The sequence below is a fragment of the Neoarius graeffei genome, chromosome 3 (genome assembly GCF_027579695.1).
Source record: "Neoarius graeffei isolate fNeoGra1 chromosome 3, fNeoGra1.pri, whole genome shotgun sequence".
Classification (NCBI taxonomy): Eukaryota; Metazoa; Chordata; class Actinopteri; order Siluriformes; family Ariidae; genus Neoarius; species Neoarius graeffei.
In genome coordinates this window covers 49,379,220-49,399,583 of record NC_083571.1, presented here as the reverse complement: position 1 = coordinate 49,399,583, position 20,364 = coordinate 49,379,220, and the positions used below count along the sequence as shown (strand labels likewise).

The following is a 20,364-nucleotide window of genomic DNA, read 5'->3' as shown; positions in this document are numbered from 1 at the left end:
AAAAAAAATTAACTATATTTAATATAAGACATAATGAACGTAATCGAAAGAAAAGGAAAAGAAGAAGGTTCCGGATTCGTACCTCATGGCTGATGGAGGCCTTTGTGTGGAGTTGGCATGTTTTCCCAATGCCTGTGTGGGTTTCCTCTGAGTGTTCCAGTTTCCCCCACAGTTCAAATCATGCAAATTTGGTAAAATACCCAGCCACTGGGATTATACAAGCCAGTGCATACTCAGTACCAGTCCAAAGCCCAGATAAATTGGGGACAGTTGCTTCAGAAAGAGTTCACAGATCTGCTGTGGTGATCCCTAACAGGAGCAGCTGAGAAAAGAAGACTGTATTATTAATTACTGTTTGATCTCAAACATATAAAAAAAGGCAAGAAAGATCACTAATTAACTTTTGACAAGGCACCTGTTAATTGGAAAGCATTCCAGGTGACTACCTCATGAAGCTGGTTAAGGTAATCCCAATAGCGTGCAAAGCATCATCAAGGTAAACACTGGATACTTTGAAGAATCTAAAATCAGAAACGTTTTACTTTTGTTTACCATATACTATTTCATGTCTTCAGTATTGTTCTACAGTGTAGAAAAGACTCAAAATACAGAAGAACCTCTGAATGAGGTAAGCATGTCTAAACTTTTGACTGGTCCTGTATGAGCAATGCCCAGCTGATAAAGATTTTAAAGTGTTCTGGTCATATGAAGAAAGAGAAACTAATGCCATTGATGCCACTCATTTAATTTATTCAAAAGTCTCAAAGTATGAGTGCTCAATATTACTTCATACAAAGTACAAATGATAGAAAGAATACATGCAAGCAAATTTAAATTTTAGTAATTAGAACATTGCCATCATTGTCCATTTTCAATGATGACTACACCACCCTTTGGTTTATTCTCAGAGTAAAGGGGAGCTCTGTCTTCAAGACCAAGGATTTGTATCAATTCAGTTGGTTGGTTGGTCAATAAAAGGGGTATGAAGAGACTAGCTATCTGGACGAATTGAGCCACAGGAGTTGTAATCCCCAGTAGCACACAAACAAATACTAAAATCCTTCATGCAGTACACACTGCTCCTGAGAGAGAGAGAGAGAGAGAGAGAGAGACTTCTAGTCAGGGAAACTAACAAATACATAGCATTCAATAATTGTGATAAAGAAACAGCAACTATATGTCAATCTAAAAATGCACAAAAATACATTTTAAATACTTTACATTCTACATGTGTAATGCTCATACAGTGAAAACTCAGCAATTCACCAAATAAAACCAATGAAGGATAAAATATGCTACACTCAGAGATATAGACTGATAGCATGGCCCACTCAAGAAAAGGCGAAAAATAGCTCGGAGCCTAACTGAACAGAATACACAAAATTAGGGATAACATGCACAATACTAACAACACCAGACCAAGGTACCTCTCAGGACCCAAGGTGCCTGCACATATGCCTGTTCCTAGGACCCCAGCTGACTCATTAAATGCCTGCTGCCACCCCAATTAGTGACGCATTTCCTCCAAAAAGAAAAGTTCACCCAGCCACATAATGTAATCTTTGGTGCACATTTATCACCCACTTCAAAAAGGAAGTATGTGTACTGTATGTTCAGTCCATGTCAGAAATAAAGTTCATATGACCACAGCACCTTTATTTGTGCAGCAGCTTGAGGAAACCCTTCATATGGTCTTTTTTCTTTTTTTTTTCTTTTTTTTAACTATACTATACTCTGAAAACTACAAGCTTTGTTGACCTAACATATGTTTTTCTTCTGCATGAGGTCAATCACAAATAAAGTTCTTGCATTTTAATATGTAGTTACCCCCAAACATTAAAAGGGCGGGAAATGCATTTAAAAATGTAATTCCAGTGATATTGCATTTAACCATATCACAGTCACAAAACTGCAAGTACAGTGCATTTACAAAATACAACACGTACAAGTGTGAGCTGTACATTTATAACTTAAAACTTACTCCAGAAAAAAATTGCTGACAAACTTTTAAGAATTGTAAGTTTACAATGGAAATATGAAAACTGGAAACTGAGCCAGAATCTGATTTTAAACTGAATTGATTGGCACTGATGTCATGTTGTGAAGAAGAAAAAAAAACCTTATAAACTGTTGGAAAATCTTTTCACTGTGGTGTTTGTTAAATGAGTTCATCACTTCAGCTTGCAAGCAGATTGCCATTTCAAGGTTGGAAAGGAGCTGAAGTAAAATAATTTCATTTCAAATAATGTAATTTTGTGAGAGTATATTTGTTTTCTTAAAATAAAGATATCAAAACATATTACTGGTGGATTTTTTTCCTCAAAACCCAATTGTTGTAAATAATATTGTCTAGTTTTCCAAAATTCAGCTAATGAAGTATTAATCAAAGTACAATCATGTAGTATCATTATTGTTTATACAGAATTTCATTTTCCCTTATCCACCAATGATTAAAACTATGATGTGATATTTGAGGAATGTATTTGAGAATCAGGCAAGTTTTAAAACATATGTAGCAAACAGCCATGCTGCTTTAGCTATGCTTTACAGATGTGATGGACAGCGCTCCTCCATTCGTTCCATCTTGATTGGCGCATGGGCTGAAGATGGGGTACACACTATCACTGAACATGTCCATGAATGTGTAGAGGTGAGACTGTGCCTTTACATCATAGAAGGACACCTGCCCTCCCTCGTAGTCCAAGTAGACACCCACCTTCTGTGGCAGTGTGGGCAGCTTGAGGGCAATCCTGCTGGAGGCCAGAGCTTTTACCTCATTGTTTTTCAGCCATAAGCACCAGAAGCCACCTTCAGGATTGAGACGAATGTCTCCTTTGCGACGAGCATTTGCTCGAGCCACTCCTAGGGTCCATGCTGTCTTCCATCCCAAGCTAACTTCCCAATAGTGCCTGCCAGAGGAAAGGCCTTCACGAGCGAGAACAAACAGAGCCGGGCTGAAGCGCCGTGGGTTGTCTGATTGAGATGAGCCTTTACGGCCCTCTTCGTAATGAACATGCTGGCCATCCTCAGAGACAACCAGGTTTCGCTGTGCTGTGGATGGGTCCATAAGCACCTCACCTTTATGAGGATATTATAGAGAATGAAAAGAAAATTAAAACACACATTACAGTAAGTCATGTAATAAATTTAGGAGTTTTGTTGAAATTCAACTGATGATGCTTAAATGCTGCTCAATTGTTAAGGTTAAAATCATTAAACAGAGGAGGTGGGCTGAGACACCACTTATCAGCCATCTACAATGCAGTCCTTGGCACACTTCCCAGAAATCTGAATACACATTCACACCAAGACTCAGGCCAAGTTTACATTAGACAGTATCTGTCTCGTTTTCTTCGCGGATGCACTGTCCGTTTACATTAAAACGCCTGGAAACGCCAGGAAACGGGAATCCGCCAGGGTCCACGTATTCAATCCAGATCGTGTCTGGTCCGGTGCTGTGTAAACATTGAGAATACGCAGATACGCTGTGCTGAGCTCTAGCTGGCGTCGTCATTGGACAACGTCACTGTGACATCCACCTTCCTGATTCGCTGGCGTTGGTCATGTGACGCGACTGCTGAAAAACGGCGCGGACTTCCGCCTTGTATCACCTTTCATTAAAGAGTATAAAAGTATGAAAATACTGCAAATACTGATGCAAATACTGCCCATTGTGTAGTTATGATTGTCTTTAGGCTTGCCATCCTTCCACTTGCAAGTGGTAAGTGACGCGTATGCCTGACATGCACTGAGATCACACACACAGCGGCTCAGTCCCAAATCACTGCTCATGCGCTCCACTCGCGCGCTCTGTGAGCTGCGCAGGGCCGGAGTGCACACCGTCCAGAGGGCACTCGCTGTTCAGGGCGGAGTGATTTGGAGCGCAGGATGCCTGCGGAGCCGAGCGTATCCGTGTATTGGCGTTGCTGTGTGCACGCGAATCGTGTATTGGCGTTGCTGTGTGCACACTAATCGTTTTAAAAATGTTAATCTGATGATCCGCTGATACGATCTAATGTAAACCCCACCTCAGCTGACTTCAACGACTCACATGATGGCAGAGAGAGCCAACGACTCACAGATCACCCTAATGACCCTCTGGGCTGCTAACACCGTTCACACCCGGCCCCCAATGACCCTAACAACCTACAAGATGACTGTAAGGGTCAACAACCCATGTGTCCTCAACAACTCTCCTTAGGGTTGCTTTTGGTCCACTAGAGGATAAATACCTGGAACTCCCCACTAGTCAGACAGAACTGAAGAAGCCTTTTGTGCCCCTTTTCCACCAAAGCAGTTCCAGGGCTGGTTCGGGGCCAGTGCTTAGTTTGGAACCAGGTTTTCTATTTCCACTGACAAAGAACTGGCTCTGGGGCCAGAAAAACCGGTTCCAGGCTAGCACCAACTCTCTGCTGGGCCAGAGGAAAGAACCGCTTACATCAGCGCGGGGGGGGGGGGGCGGAGTTGTTAAGACCAACAACAATAACAAGACTGCGAAAGATCGCCATTTTTAAGCGACGAGAAGCAGCAGCTGTACAAACACGAAGTCATCCATTACTATTATTATTATTGTTGTTGTTGTTGTGTTGTTGCTGCTGCTGCTGCTTCTTCTGTGTTGTTTTTGCTTCGATATTCGCGCCAAGGTTTATGCAAACGTAGCGACGTAACTGACGTATACAACGACGTAACTGACGTATACAGCAACGTAATGACGTGGCTTCCCTTAGCACCGCGAGCTATGGAAAAGCAAACTGGTTCTCAGCTGGCTCGCAAGTTGAACGAGTTGTGAACCAGCACCAGCACTGGCCCCGAACCAGCCCTGGAACTGATTTGGTGGAAAAGGGGTATTGGATGATAGGTGCAACATCTTCAAGAATTTCAGGCAAGTACAGTTGCCTTCTTTAGCACCTACGGTTCACCATGTCAAGAATAATACATTTTACTTTGTCAAATAACGCTTTTAAAATCTGTTTTTATGAGAGTTAAAAAAAAAACAACTCATAGGTAGCATTTGCCATACAAGTCTCTGTGAATGATACAAATAGCTAATAAGTAATATGAAGATATCTTGGGAGTTTTAAAATAAGATAAGTAAGTTGTATAATTGCATTATTGGTAATCAAAAGAAATGGCTTGGGTCAGTGGAATGTCCATTTCTAAGTAGTGAACAGAGTGTGAAGTTTTGCAGAGTGAAAATAACACTTACTTGCATAATTCTGCATCTTTCTCAGCTCTGTACAAATAATAATAATCAGAGTTAAGAGTCAACATAAAACAATAAAACAAATTACTGTGTATATTTTAATGAGATATGACTCCTATAAATTAATTTCTTTGTGTCAGTCACCATAATTTTTTTTTCATTGGTTTCACTGATTAATGTTACTGTACCTTTCCCATAGAGGCGCTTCACTTCATCCTGGAACTTCTCAACGAGCTCAGAGACAGACTTCCTGATAGTGCCCATGTGTAAGTCAGTGTTCACAGACACACCTGACCAATCAGTCGGTTCAGGTGGGGGAGGGAGATTGGCCAAGAGCTACAGCAAAAAAAAAAAAAATAGCATGTAAGACTTAGGTGGGGTTTACATTAGACCGTATCAGCGGATCATCAGATTAACGTTTTTAAAAACGATTAGCGTGCACACAGCAACGCCAATACACGATTCGCGTGCACACAGCAACGCCAATACACGGATACGCTAATCACATGACTAATTCGGCACGTAAGTTGAGAAATGTGTCAGTGCGGCTCATCGCTTCCTCCTCAGCGGCTGCGCTCCAAATCACTCCGCCCTGAACAACGAGTGCCCTCTGGAGGGTGCGCACTCCGGCCCTGCGCAGCTCACAGAGCGTGCGAGTGAAGTGCACGAGCAGTGATTCGGGACTGAGCCGCTGTGCGCAAGTCACTTACCACTTGCAAGTGGAAGGATGGCAAGCCTAAAGACGATCATAACTACACAATGGGCAGTATTTGCATCAGTATTTGCAGTATTTTCATACTTTTATACTCTTTAATGAAAGGTGATACAAGGCGGAAGTCCGCGCCGTTTTTCAGCAGTCGCGTCACATGACCAACGCCAGCGAATCAGGAAGGTGGATTTCACAGTGATGTTGTCCAATGACGACGCCAGCTAGAGCTCAGCACAGCGTATCCGCGTATCCGTGTATTCTCAATGTTTACACAGCACCGGACCAGACACGATCTGGATTGAATACGTGGACCCTGGCGGATTCCCGTTTCCCGGCGTTTCCAGGCGTTTTAATGTAAACGGACAGTGCATCCGCGAAGAAAACGAGACAGATACAGTCTAATGTAAACTTGGCCTTAAACACAAAAACACACATAAGTAATACACACAAAATAAGGGGGTGCTTATATTAAAATACCTTTTACCACGATTATTTAGCCTTTTACTCTCATCTATATATGAGCACCTATACCTTTTCAGGGATGATATTTCCGACAATCCTCATTGGCATCATTTATTATTACGTGCATGACGTTATATTTATAATGTCATACACTGACAGTCGATTTCTTGAATCTGATTATCTGATATTGTATTCACAATAAAACATAGACAACATATCAAATGTCGAAAGTGAGACATTTTGAAATTTCATGCCAAATATTGGCTCATTTGAAATTTCATGACAGCAACACATCTCAAAAAAGTTGGGACAGGGGCAATAAGAGGCTGGAAAAGTTAAAGGTACAAAAAAGGAACAGCTGGAGGACCAAATTGCAACTCATTAGGTCAATTGGCAATAGGTCATTAACATGACTGGGTATAAAAAGAGCATCCTGGAGTGGCGGCGGCTCTCAGGTGGGGTTTACAGTACGTTAGACCGTATCAGCGGATCATCAGATTAACGTTTTTAAAACGATTAGCGTGCACACAGCAATGCCAATACACGATTCGCGTGCACACAGCAACGCCAATACACGGATACGCTCAGCTCCGCAGGCATCCTGCGCTCCAAATCACTCCACCCTGAACAGTGAGTGCCCTCTGGAGGGTGCGCACTCCGGCCCTGCGCAGCTCACAGAGCGCGCGAGTGAAGCGCACGAGCAGTGATTCGGGACTGAGCCGCTGTGTGTGTGATCTCAGTGCATATCGGGCATGCGCGTCACTTACCACTTGCAAGTGGAAGGATGGCAAGCCTAAAGACAATCATAACTACACAATGGGCAGTATTTGCAGTATTTTCATACTTTTATACTCTTTAATGAAAGGTGATACAAGGCGGAAGTCCGCGCCGTTTTTCAGCAGTCACGTCACATGACCAACGCCAGCGAATCAGGAAGGTGGATGTCACAGTGACGTTGTCCAATGACGACGCCAGCTAGAGCTCAGCACAACATATCCACGTATTCTCAATGTTTACACAGCACCGGACCAGACACAATCTCGATTGAATACGTGGACCCTGGCGGATTCCCGTGTCCCGGCGTTTCCAGGCGTTTTAATGTAAATGGACAGTGCATCCGCGAAGAAAACGAGACAGATATGGTCTAATGTAAACTTGGCCTCAGAAGTAAAGATGGGAAGAGGGTCACCAATCCCCCTAATTCTGCGGCGACAAATAGTGGAGCAACATCAGAAAGGAGTTCAACAGTGTAAAATTGCAAAGAGTTTGAATATATCATCATCTACAGTGCATAATATCATCAAAAGATTCAGAGAATCTGGAAGAATCTCTGTGCGTAAGGGTCAAGGCCGGAAAACCATACTGGGTGCCCGTGACCTTTGGGCCCTTAGACGGCACTGCATCACATACAGGCATGCTTCTGTATTGGAAATCACAAAATGGGCTCAGGAATATTTCCAGAGAACATTATCTGTGAACACAATTCACCATGCCATCCACCGTTGCCAGCTAAAACTCTATAGTTCAAAGAAGGAGCCGTATCTAAACATGATCCAGAAGTGCAGACATCTTCTCTGGGCTAAAGCTCATTTAAAACGGACTGTGGCAAAATGGAAAACCGTTCTGTGGTCAGACGAATCAAAATTTGAAGTTCTTTATGGAAATCAGGGACCCCGTGTCATTCGGACTAAAGAGGAGAAGGACGACCCAAGTTGTTATCAGCGCTCAGTTCAGAAGCCTGCATCTCTGATGGTATGGGGTTGCTTTAGTGCATGTGGCATGGGCAGCTTACACATCTGGAAAGACACCATCAATGCTGAAAGGTATATCCAGGTTCTAGAGCAACATATGTTCCCATCCAGATGATGTCTCTTTCAGGGAAGACCTTGCATTTTCCAACATGACAATGTCAAACCACATACTGCAACAATTACAGCATCATGGCTGCGTAGAAGAAGGGTCCGGGTACTGAACTGGCCAGCCTGCAGTCCAGATCTTTCACCCATAGAAAACATTTGGCGCATCATAAAACGGAAGATACGACAAAAAAGACCTAAGACAGTTGAGCAACTAGAATCCTACATTAGACAAGAATGGGTTAACATTCCTATCCCTAAACTTGAGCAACTTGTCTCCTCAGTCCCCAGACGTTTACAGACTGTTGTAAAGAGAAAAGGGGATGTCTCACAGTGGTAAACATGGTCTTGTCCCAACTTTTTTGAGATGTGTTGTTGTCATGAAATTTAAAATCACCTAATTTTTCTCTTTAAATGATACATTTTCTCAGTTTAAACATTTGATATGTCATCTATGTTCTATTCTGAATAAAATATGGAATTTTGAAACTTCCACATCATTGCATTCCGTTTTTATTTACAATTTGTACTTTGTCCCAACTTTTTTGGAATCGGGGTTGTATTATGTTCTCTAAATGTTAGAGTAATAAGACAGGAAGCATGCATTATTTTTTATGTGTAGTAGTCGTGGCCAAGTGGTTAAGGTGATTGACTAGGACTCAATTGGGATTTCCTTGTGTAGGTTTGAATCCTGCTGACTATGAGTCACTCTGTCTTACTCAATTTCTGCTTGGGATTATTAAAGTGATTCTGATGTTACTGAAAACCCTCAAAGTCCTCTGTCCTGAAGACTTTCCCATGGTGGAAAACTTAAAGGGACAGCATTAAATAAACTCCTCCTTAAAGAAAACAATTCCTATAGTATCAACACATACCTGAAGGAAGTGCACTTTGTCCTGGGTGTTAGCGACAGCATCCAGGTCGCAGCTCCTGTTTCTGAGCGTGTTAAGCTCTTGCTCCAGACAGCTGGCCATATCTCGTGCCTGCTCCTCGGCCAGCTTCTGCCGGAGTGTGATGTGCTCCACCAGCTGGCCCTGACTCTGCTCCAGCAGCCTCTGTAGCTCAGCATACACAGCCCAGCTCTCCTCGATCTCCCGCTGGCTGCTTGACTACAACATACATGCAAATGCATCGTTAGCTGCATCGACCTTGCATAAATTCATCTATTTCCCAGCTATCTTTGAGGTCTTGCTGAGTGTTTAATTACAAACACAGAAATGTTGACGCATTATCTCATAATTTTAACATTATAAGTTATTATTTAAAGATATTAGAGCAGCAGCTACAATTATCAACACCTTAACGATCTTTTGGCCATTGCAAACGTAGAAAAGACTTTCAATATGTAAATTGTGCATGAATAATTACTCAAACTTCCACTGGAAAAAAAAAAACTAGTTGATTCCTGAATACTTAGCGTATCAGATCATATCACACTGTTCCACAAGTACTGACACCTTTGTCCAGTTATTGACACCGTTCCACAATTATCAACATCCAGATGATTATTTATAAAAAAAAAAAATCAGTATGTGGCATTAAGTTAACAAAACATAGTTTTTATTTAAAATTTGTTTTACATAGACTTATATTTCGTACAAAATATCTTTTATATAAATATATCGATGTCGGTGCTTACGTAAATGAGGAAGTAATTCAAATGTTTGTAAACAAATGAACTGATAATGTTTGATCTGTGTCAGAAAATCTTTTTGTTCCACTTTCTACTCACTTTCTAAGTATTTTTGTAGATCACATTTTGTTAATCTTTCGTTGTTGTTTGTATTAATTTCTAGTTTTATAGTTTACCAGTAAATGTCAACAGACAATTGGCATTGTAACCACATGAAAATCCAGATCAAAGGTCACATGTCATTCCTCAAACCAAAATATAAAACGTCTACTGATATTGTAATATGTGGTGGATATTTACAACAAACTGCAAAAAAATAAAAATAAATAAAAATAAAAATCTGAATGGAATAGAAAAATCTGAATATTTCAAGCATGTAATTTTTTATATGCTAGGAATTTAATTCTGGTCTAATTCTATTTATTGCAATAAGATTCTAAATACTCTATAAGCATTCCCTTATGTTATGAATCAGAAAAAAATATTATAAACCACAGCACTTTTATTTTTTTTAAAGTACTTCATCTACTTCAACAATGTTACACAAAGATCGATCCATAACAGTTGTAAATGTCACTTAATTCCTCAGGGTGTCTATAATGGCGGACACCAGTGAAAGTGATCACTATTATCGACACCTCACGTGATTCTCAAACACATGTTTAGATACAAAATGGTGACTGTCAAATGAAAGAGTAAGAAACAAAGTAGGTTTTGACAAGGAGCTCATGAAATATCGGTGAATTTGATAAGTAAAAACGTCCATGTTTACATGCAATGATAACGTCCGGGTTTTCTTCAAATTGCTTATCGTGCTAAAAAATTTCCATCTCAGGTAACGAAATGTGTCATCAGACGATGAGATCAAAGGGCGAGGAGGGTCTTCCGGTTGATGAATTAACCAATAATAACTGCTGTAACTGAAACTCACCTTTGTAAAATTCCTTTTTATTGGTAAATCTGAAAAGGTGTCGATAATTTTGGACTGTTGATAATTGTAGCTGCCGCTCTATCTCATTATTTTTGACTGAATAAATTATTCCAATATATTGTCTTGTTATTTATAACATATTAATTAACAATTATTCACCAATATTCACTGAGCCTGAGGCAGATAATTGTTTTAGTATAAATACACAGGTGATTATTTAAAAAAAACTATTACAAATAATTTATTTCAAACTTTAAAAGTGGCATGCAACTGCAATCAAGGCGCGGTGCTGACTTGTGTCACTTATCTATGCCGACTCACATAAAATACTTTGTTTTGAAACATAAAATAAATCACAATTCCACCTTACCTTTGAATAGTTTTAGACCAAACTTCATAGCATCTTTAGTGCTTTTAGGAACAACATTTTCTTTCATAATTTGTAATTCATCCTCACTTATGGTGATGAAGTGATCGGCCGCCATTTTGCCAAGTCACTCAAGGTGATTATCGAAAAATAATCTAAACCTCTCAACCAATCAATGTATGCAATTTCCAATAATCAACTGTGTATTTATACTAAATTGTCATATTGACTTAGTCCATTATTTCGACACATCTTGTTATTTGAACATCTCATTATTTTGACTTGGCAACATTATTTTTGAAATATTATTTTGTTATTTTGACTTAATATCTCATTATTTCAACATATTACATTGCATATCTTGTTTTGACTTAATGTTTAACCTCACAAATAACTTCAGCACTTTTTCAAATCTTGCACTTTGAGGCTTCCATAATCCATAACATTTTAGGAGAACATAAAGATGCAAGAAGAAAACATTACATCGCATTGCTTATTGTCTTTTTTTTTATGGTGCAAAAAAAGAATGTGTTAGAATGTATGAATGTATGTGTTAGAATTTTGGATTGAAGATAATAAGTACTATTGCTACACAGGAATTCATATAGTAGTTTGTTTCTCTTTGTTCATATCAATATCTTGCTTCACTTACCATCCTTCTGTAGTATACTATGTAGCTAGTACATTTTAGCCTAGTCATTTGGGTTCATACCAGCCGATACATAGGACTGGAGCTTTCACTTGTTCAGTCGGCTGAATTTATGACTTCTCCACCCATGTCTTTGCCATTAGGTTGACTGAAGTTTACAGTTTTACCAAATCGTTTTGGTTGACTACATTTATTTAGTGGTGGGTTATAGTAGTGGCTATCCATCAAGATTTGAGGATGATGGTTTCCTAATCGGTAGTGGTTTGGTGGATTCTGAGGTGGGTGAAGAGCCCCAGTCTATTTGCGCACTGCTTCTGGCAGACGTTGCAATTGGTCATGGTTGTGAGTTTTGGGCAATCAGGGTCATGGTTGTGAGTTTTGGGCAATTTGTTGCTCCTTCCACTTTCTTCTCTTCTCCTTGATGTTGCTCATCCATGTCTTCTCAAATTTTTCCTTTCCTTCATAGATCAGCAGTCTCCAGTTAGTAGAATTTTTGGTTTGTTCTTCTCAGGTCTCCCAGTCGATGTTGCAGCGCTTCAAACTTGATTTCAGAAGATCTGTACAGCGCATTTTCTGTCCTCCCCGGTCCACTTTCCTTTGATCAGTTGTGAGTAAAAAATCTGTCTGGGGAGTCAATTGTCATCCATCCTGACGACATGACCTGCCCATCACAGCTGGTTCTTGATGATGATGGATTCAATGCTCTGTTGTTTTTTTTTCGGTCAGGATGTCGATGTTGGTGCCGTATTCTTCCCAACTGATATATAGGATGTTTCTCAGGCAGCGTTGATGGAAAGCATTGACCAGGTGCATGATGGCAGCAACAAAGATAACGAACAGTGTTGGGGCGATGATGCAGCCCTGTTTCACTCCAGATTTAATCTTGTAGGCTTCGGTCTTTGTGTTATTCACCAGAATCATTGCGGACATGTCATCATGTGGAAGTTTCAGGACCTTGATGAATTTTTCAGGACAGCCAACTTTAGCCAGAATTTTCCACAGGAGGGGGCATGATACGCTGTCAAAAGCCTTGGTGAGGTCTATGAAGGCCAGACATAGTGGTCTTTCCATATAAAAAGGAGTGCACAAACATAGTTACAAGCTGTCCGGCAGCACCCTGCTCATGAGTTTGGCAGTGACTGGTCTGACTGGTCTGACTACAAAATGTAATAAACACACTATTACTTCCTGGAGCTATGAACATGATGAAAGCTACAGTGTTACTGCTTTCATGTATACAGTCCCTTACATATCATTTGCAATTTTCAGCTCAAAAATCATAGAACAGATCTGCATGAGCATCTCTATAGTAAGAGGGTTTGCTTTTTTTCTGCCCCCAAACCCCCCTAGTGTTTTTCTTGGCACAGTATAAATTTATTTAAATTTATTTTGTATAAGGGAAAAATACCTGTTATATAGTACTGCTACAGGCATGGCCTGAAATACATTTGTTTGAAAAGTTTGAATTTTCATATTGCATTTAGTATCATTAATGCTTCTTGTGAAAAATTTGACATCTCTATAACTTAAGGAAGCCATGGCCTAAAGGTTAGAGAAGCAGCTTTGGGACCAAAAGGTTGCTGGTTCAATTCCCTGGACCAGTAGGAATGGCTGAAGTGCCCTTAAGCATGGCACCTAATCCCAGGCTGCTCTGGGTATGTTGTACGTCACTCTGGATAAGAGCATCTGCTAAATGCCTGTAATGTAATTTTAACTTTCCACAGTCTTGTGATGGTGCTAAGGTTGGGTGTGGAAAGTAAATATTTGCAGCGGTCCTACTGGTTTGGTGAGTCAGTTTATGAAGGTCATGTGATTGCACAAATGGGCACATTCACTAAATGAACCTTAACTACAATCTGACAGAAATGAGCTTCTTTACAACCTTTCAAAGATACACCTGCACACACAGTACTGTTCAAAAGTCTTAGGCACCCTACTGTTTTCATACAAACTTTGTTACAGATTTCTATTTTATGACTTCTACATTACCAAGTTGGTACAAAAATATTTTAGAGTTCCAAATGTTTGTTTTCCAGCACAAAATTAAATGTTACCCCCCAATTTTTTTTTTTTTTGTATCTGAGCAGCATATTACATTAGAGGCCACTTTTCAGATTAAAAAAGAAAACATAATGAAGGCTACTGGGTTTTGGTGCAAAATGAAGAAGCAAGTGTGACAGTCAAAGTCTCCAGAAGGACTGTGGCTGGTTCTGCAAGATGCTCAGTAAAACCTGCAGCTCATTTCCTTATAAAACTGCACTCATTGTACCTCAGACTACTATTTTTTTTTAAAGCAAAACGTCATCTCAGACCAAATATTGGCTTTGTTTCATTTATTATGGCTTACTGCTGTGTATAGTATTTTTTTATGTTGAAACATTTCATTATTTTTAAGCCATTTTTGCTCTACAGCATTTCTTTACATGTGCCTAAGACTTTTGCACAGTACTGTATTTCTGAGGATTAAATTTTATTAAAGTAGACCTTAGCCCTCAGAAATGAGCTTCAGTTCCTCAAAGATGTGCAGTGGGTTAGGGTTAGGGTCTTTGTGCTGCAGTGCTTTTGGGAAACTCAGGCCTGTTTCAGATCTTCACCTGTGTACGTTTCAGAGTTAAGCTCTACTAGTTTGTAATGTTTACATCTGTCTCTAGACCTTTAATACTCACATAATACTAAACACACTTTAGCAAAATTGTGATTCACAATCTTGCCAGTTGAGTAAATGTATCTCCCTAGGTTCTTCACCACATGCTGCTGGTTAAATGTTCCAGCTCCAGCTGGAATAGAGCTGACCTTTTTCCTTACTCTGCCCCCACACTAGCCCCCAGGAGTCATTCATTTTTAATGAGAGTTGCCCGGTTACAGTGACAGGATGTAATGGCTAAGTGAAGTGGCCTGGCTGGACATTAGTGCAGGGAAGTTTGATTCAATCCTTTTGAAATGTCTGTTTAAACAAATCAAATGTTTGATTTGACCAATTCAATCAGTTTTTTTCCCTGGAGGAATCGCTGAATTGATCAAATTCGTTTTGTGCCACATAAAAATCTAGGCCATGCATGTGTGTGTAAGCTCTTACAATAGCTTATGTAGCACTGACTTGTAATTTGTACATTCTGTATGTACATTCAAAGGATTTGTTGAATAATTTGTAATAGATGCATTTATTTTATTTATAAGAGTCCATCAACAATGTAGCTGAACAATACCCAATAGTAAAAGTATTGTACATCCTTATCATTTTAGCTGTGTAGTGTCTTTATCAAGTGCATCAAGCTTTCCAACTTTGGTCCATGGTTATGAATTTACAACTCAGCTTTTGTGATAAACATAAAAAAAATCATAAGGTTTGGGAAATGTGTTTATATGTTTATAATATTTGTTTGTATAAATACACAGGTGATTATAGAAAATCACACGTGCTGATTGGTCGAGAAATTCGGACTATTTCTCAATAATCACCTTGAGTGACTCGGCAAAATGGCGGCCAATCACTTTGTCACCATAAGTGAGGAAGAATTACAAATTATGAAAGAAAATGTTGTTCCTAAAAGCACTAAAGATGCTACAAACTTTGGTCTAAAACTATTCAAAGGTAAGGGGGAATTGTGATTTATTTTATCCCTTTCAAAACAAAGTATTTTATGTGAGTCGGCATAGATAAGTGACACAAGTCTGCACCACGCCTTTATTACATTTGCATGCCACTTTTGAAGTTTGAAATTTAAAAAAAATTAATACGATTTTTAAATAATCATCTGTATATTTGTACTAAAACAATTATCTGCCTCAGCCTCAGTGAATATTAATGATTATTTACCTCAACTTCGTTTCAGTTATTATTCACCGATATTCACTTCACCTTCAGCGAGTAATTGTTAATTATAAGCTACAGCAGTGTTGAATACCCGATTCTGATTGGTCAGAGGGGGTTGATTCATTTTCTATAACAGCATCGCTCAAACAGTACTTCTGACTGCAAAGTTTGTATGGTAGATGTTCCACATGCACAGATTTTATATATATATATATATATATATATATATATATATATATATATATATATATATGGTGAAATTTTCTTTGAGATGTTTATTTAGAAGATTTGATGGAATCAGAACAGAGGACTTTGCACTTTGCGTTTCCTCAGAAACATGACAAGCATCATTTTTTTTTGTCTTTTACCTTCAGGAGAAAAAAGGAAACCCTTTTGAGGGAGTGAGTTTATAGAAGTGAAAACCTAAGTCCTAACAGGAACTAATTTACTTCCTGGACATTCAGAATATTAAATGTAACTATAAACAAATAAATAGTATGAAATACTATTGTTTCATGAATAAAAATATATGTGTGGTTAAATTGCTGTTGTTTTATTCCATAAGAGGAATAAAACTCGTCAGATTTATTATAACAATAACTTTGCTTTGTAGCAACATCACACCACCCTGTTGTAGTTTATTCTTACTTAGCCTAGCACCTTTACAACAAACTCTTTTACTAGCGCCATACTAGCAACCATGACAGAAATCATTTGTCTAACTGGTTGTGATTGACATTTGCCCCAATCAAAGTGATGATGTTTGATGATACAATGACACCATCAGCTCCTTTAGTTAAACATGGCCAATGATAATGTGTGTAATATAATGTTATGATAGTTTGTGTTGATCATTAATTGAGACACACAGTCGTGGTGTTTTGTGTTCCAATTTAATGAGGTTACATTGTGAGATTGTTAGAATTGAACTAGAACTCTTAGACTCATAAAACTAGCATTGTGTAGACACAACTTAATGTTTGATAGAACCTGTTTGACTGATTCCCTTTTTCAAACTAACAATTTGTTCATGAGTTGGACAACACTGCTGAAGTATTGTTTTAAATTAAATAAATCTAAGAAAAATCTCTGTACTTATTTTGGATAATTTTGATTAGTATATCAAAATATATAAAATCATTTGTCAAGTGTTGCTAAATAAATGTTTTTGCACAGAAAGAAAGATCATGTGTTAAGATGGGACATTGTATCAAGTGTTACTTGATGGGGAAAGCAACGGCCTAATGGATAGAGATTCAGCTTTGGGACCAAAAGGTCACTGGTTCAATTCCCTTGACCACCAGGAATGGCTGATGTGCCCTTGAGCAAGGCACCCCCCAGGCCACTCTGGATATGTTGTATGCTAAGTGCCATTAATGTAAGGTTATCAGCAGGCAGCATATCATGATTTGGACAATGTGAAGTCAAGGTTGAAAAGACCCCACATTCAGTAGATGGCTCTAAAAAATACAAAAACTCTTTGTTTCATGGGACTCACATTGATAACTGCAATGGATTGCCTGATCTCTTCTAGTTTCTTGACTCGCTCTTTAATCAGATGTTTCAGCTCAGATCGCTTCGTCCCCAGTTGACTCTGCAGAAAATGCAGTTGCGATTATTTTTACAAAAGGCAAAATCATTTTGTATGACTACTGAGCTGTGAAAAAAAATAATTAGGGACAGCATTCAAAATTCAGAGAATAATTTTAGCACTAAATAAATTACAGAGGCATTTGAAAACTTCAGCTGGAATGAACATCTAATCTTGTGTTGTGAAGGCCAGAAGTATCAGAAACAATTCCACCCACTCACCGATAGCTTCTTATATTCACGATCCACTGAGATTATACTGTGTGCCCTATGTTCAACCTCAGCGCACTCCCGGCACACACACACATGCTCCTTACGACAGTAGGCATCCAAGAGGCGCTCATGCTTCTTACACACCTTCTCCTGCACGTGGAGGATGGGTTCCACCAGCTTGTGATTTGCCATGGTCTTGATTTTCCTGTGATGCCGTAGGTGAGCTTCGCAGAAGGACCCTGGGCAGCTTAGGCAAGACTTCAGGGCCTTCATCTTTCTCCCAATGCAGGCGTCGCAGGGCACATCACCAGGTTTGGCAAACTCACTGCTTTCTTCGTCTTTTTTTTCCAATCTTGGTGAGCCCGCCCCTTCAGCAACTGAAAGGCCCTGGAATTGCTGCGCGATCTCAGCAAGAACACGGTTCACACATAGCTCTGGCTTTTTGGAGAAGGTCTTCTTGCACATGGGGCACACAATCTTTTTGCTGTGGTTCCAGTAGCCCTGAAGACAGGCCTTGCAGAAGCTATGTCCACATGGTGTTGAGACAGGCTCCACAAATATCTCTAGACAAATGGAGCATGAAAACTGCTCTTCTGACAACGCACGGCCTCTAGACCCTGGGCCTGGGAGAATGAGAGATAGACTTTGTTCTTATTTATCAAAGCACATGGATATACAGTATGTCAAAATGTGTGAGGTGGTCTGGGAAAACATATCAAATGTTACTCTGAGAGAGAGAGAGAGAGAGAGAGAGAGAGAGAGAGAATTGTGTATCATGTTTTGGCCAAAATTATGTTTATAATACACTTTGTTCACCTCAAATCGATTTCCTCACATAGTCAAGGTCAAGCTTTGTTAAATAGTGCCATAGCAAAACAAACACAAGCCTAATCAGTTCCATTTGTATAAAGAGTTCAATTCACTTCTCTCCTTTGTTATTTTTAAAAGACTGAACTGTTTACAAGGAAAGTGGCCTCCAAGGAAAATCACAGACGGATATTGATCCATGGTTTAAAAGTTAACTGAGGCTTCAAAGGCATATATCCTTTACTACTTCCTACTTTTGATGCACTTTCACATGACCTATCTATAAAATATCTACAATCAATACCAAATAAAACAAGCTTGATTGCTGAAACATCATCACACTCTTGGAACCATGAAAGGTACGTCATGTTAGGAATGCAGCAGCTCAGTATAGACGTGAGAACCTACATGAAAATACATTTCTTTCACATTGGCGTGCATTCATCAAGTTCTCAGAAAATGCATTGGAATAATTTCATATTCATTGACTATGTTATGTGTGGTAAAAATATATTATAATAATAATTAAAAAAGATTATTTCTCGATGCAGCTCTATCTATCTTATTTAATATAAAGCACAGAAATCAATTCTTAATTAAAGCTCATCTACTGTAAGGAATGTTATGAAGTGTATTCCACATTATCCATGTTCTTTAAGTTGTTTCATTAAATAATTATTCATCTCTTTGGCACTAGCAAACCACAGCCTACTCTAGTTCCTCTATCCAAGACCACAATTCACATTTTAAATTAAAAATTAAAGATAACAACAACTAGAAAATAGACAGAAAATTAAAATTTGCCTTGATGACTTACTCTGCATGGCGATATGTTGTCTTGTGCTCTCTTGATTCTTAACTTCTCTTTTAGTGGCTTTTAGTTGTTCCTATGCAGAGACAGGATTTAAACTGGTTTCTCCACTTCTCTCCGAGAGGGAAACACATAAATGCAAACTGTTTCAAGAACATTGTCCTGCCTTTTTCTGGGTGTGGCAAAATTATATGCGAGTTTGAAAGGCTGGGTTTGGGTGGCTAAGCTGTGGATGGTGATACACTAAGAGCACATGAGTAAACAAGAAAAGGGACCATAACATTGAGAACAAAAATATACATAAAAAAACTGTAAGTTTGGATGCACCTTCAAACTTAATGTTTTTTCTTTATTTTTCTTAATTAAAATAAACTTCATGTCTTAAAGTAATCATGGATGTTGTTTCTCTTTACTTAGTTGAGTGGTTCTTGACATAATATGGATTACTACAGTTGTGAAATAGGGCTATTTACTGTATTTTTATTATTTACTATTGACTGTTTGATCTCAAACACACTAAGAAGGCAAGAAATTGGACTAATTTACTTTTGACGAGGCACACCTGTTAATTGAAAAGCATTCCTGGTGACTACTTCATGAAGCTGGTGAAGATAATGCCAATAGTGTGCAAAGCGTCATCAAGCTAAACAGTGGCTACTTTGAAGAATCTAAAATATTAAACAAATTTTGGTGGGGTTTTTTGTTGTTTTTTTACACTTTTTTTTTGTTTACCACATAATTCCATATGTGTTCCATCTGTTATTTCATAGGTGTGATGTCTTCAGTATTGTTCTACAATATAGAAAATAGTCAAAATACAGAAAAAAAACACCAATAGACCGCTTCGCAGTAAACGTCATTCATACTTAAGCGGAAATTGCGCGCGCAGCCTGGACCCAAAAAAGACTCAGAAATGCCTAGTTGTTGTGTTGTCGGGTGTCAGAATCGTAGCAGTGATGGGGTTAAAATGTTCAGAATTCCAGCAGGATCTCACCCATTCCAAAAAAAATCGCTAACGTCTATGGCTACAAGCCATCAAACGTGTAGACTGGGATGAAAGCACTATCAAAAATGCGTGGGTTTGCAGGGCCCACTTCATCACAGGTAAGATCAGGTTATTTATTAAATCTTTCTTTTTTTATTCTTTCTAGTCTTCATTTATTGATGTAGCAAAATACTTTGGTAACGTTTGTCTGATTAGCTGGGTCATAGTTACACAATGTAATGAATATTGTTAGCATGTTAACTTAGCTTTGCATGCAACTTTGTTTGTAGGAGAGGTCTCGCTTGACTCAAGCAGTCCAGATTTTGTGCCATCA

The 20,364-nt window shown here is 39.0% G+C and overlaps 1 protein-coding gene across 1 annotated transcript; it reads right to left on the bottom strand.

Moving 5' to 3' along the window:
* Positions 1 to 714: 714 nt before the first annotated feature.
* Positions 715 to 19,161, bottom strand: btr12 (bloodthirsty-related gene family, member 12). The gene is made up of 7 exons (XM_060916964.1): positions 19,052 to 19,161; positions 17,437 to 18,050; positions 17,123 to 17,218; positions 9,106 to 9,339; positions 5,392 to 5,539; positions 5,207 to 5,233; positions 715 to 3,078 (listed from the first exon to the last, which is right to left on the bottom strand). The coding sequence occupies exons 1-7, from the start codon at positions 19,056 to 19,058 to the stop codon at positions 2,534 to 2,536; spliced, it is 1,671 nt and encodes a 556-aa protein (XP_060772947.1). The 5' UTR covers positions 19,059 to 19,161; the 3' UTR covers positions 715 to 2,533.
* Positions 19,162 to 20,364: the final 1,203 nt, after the last annotated feature.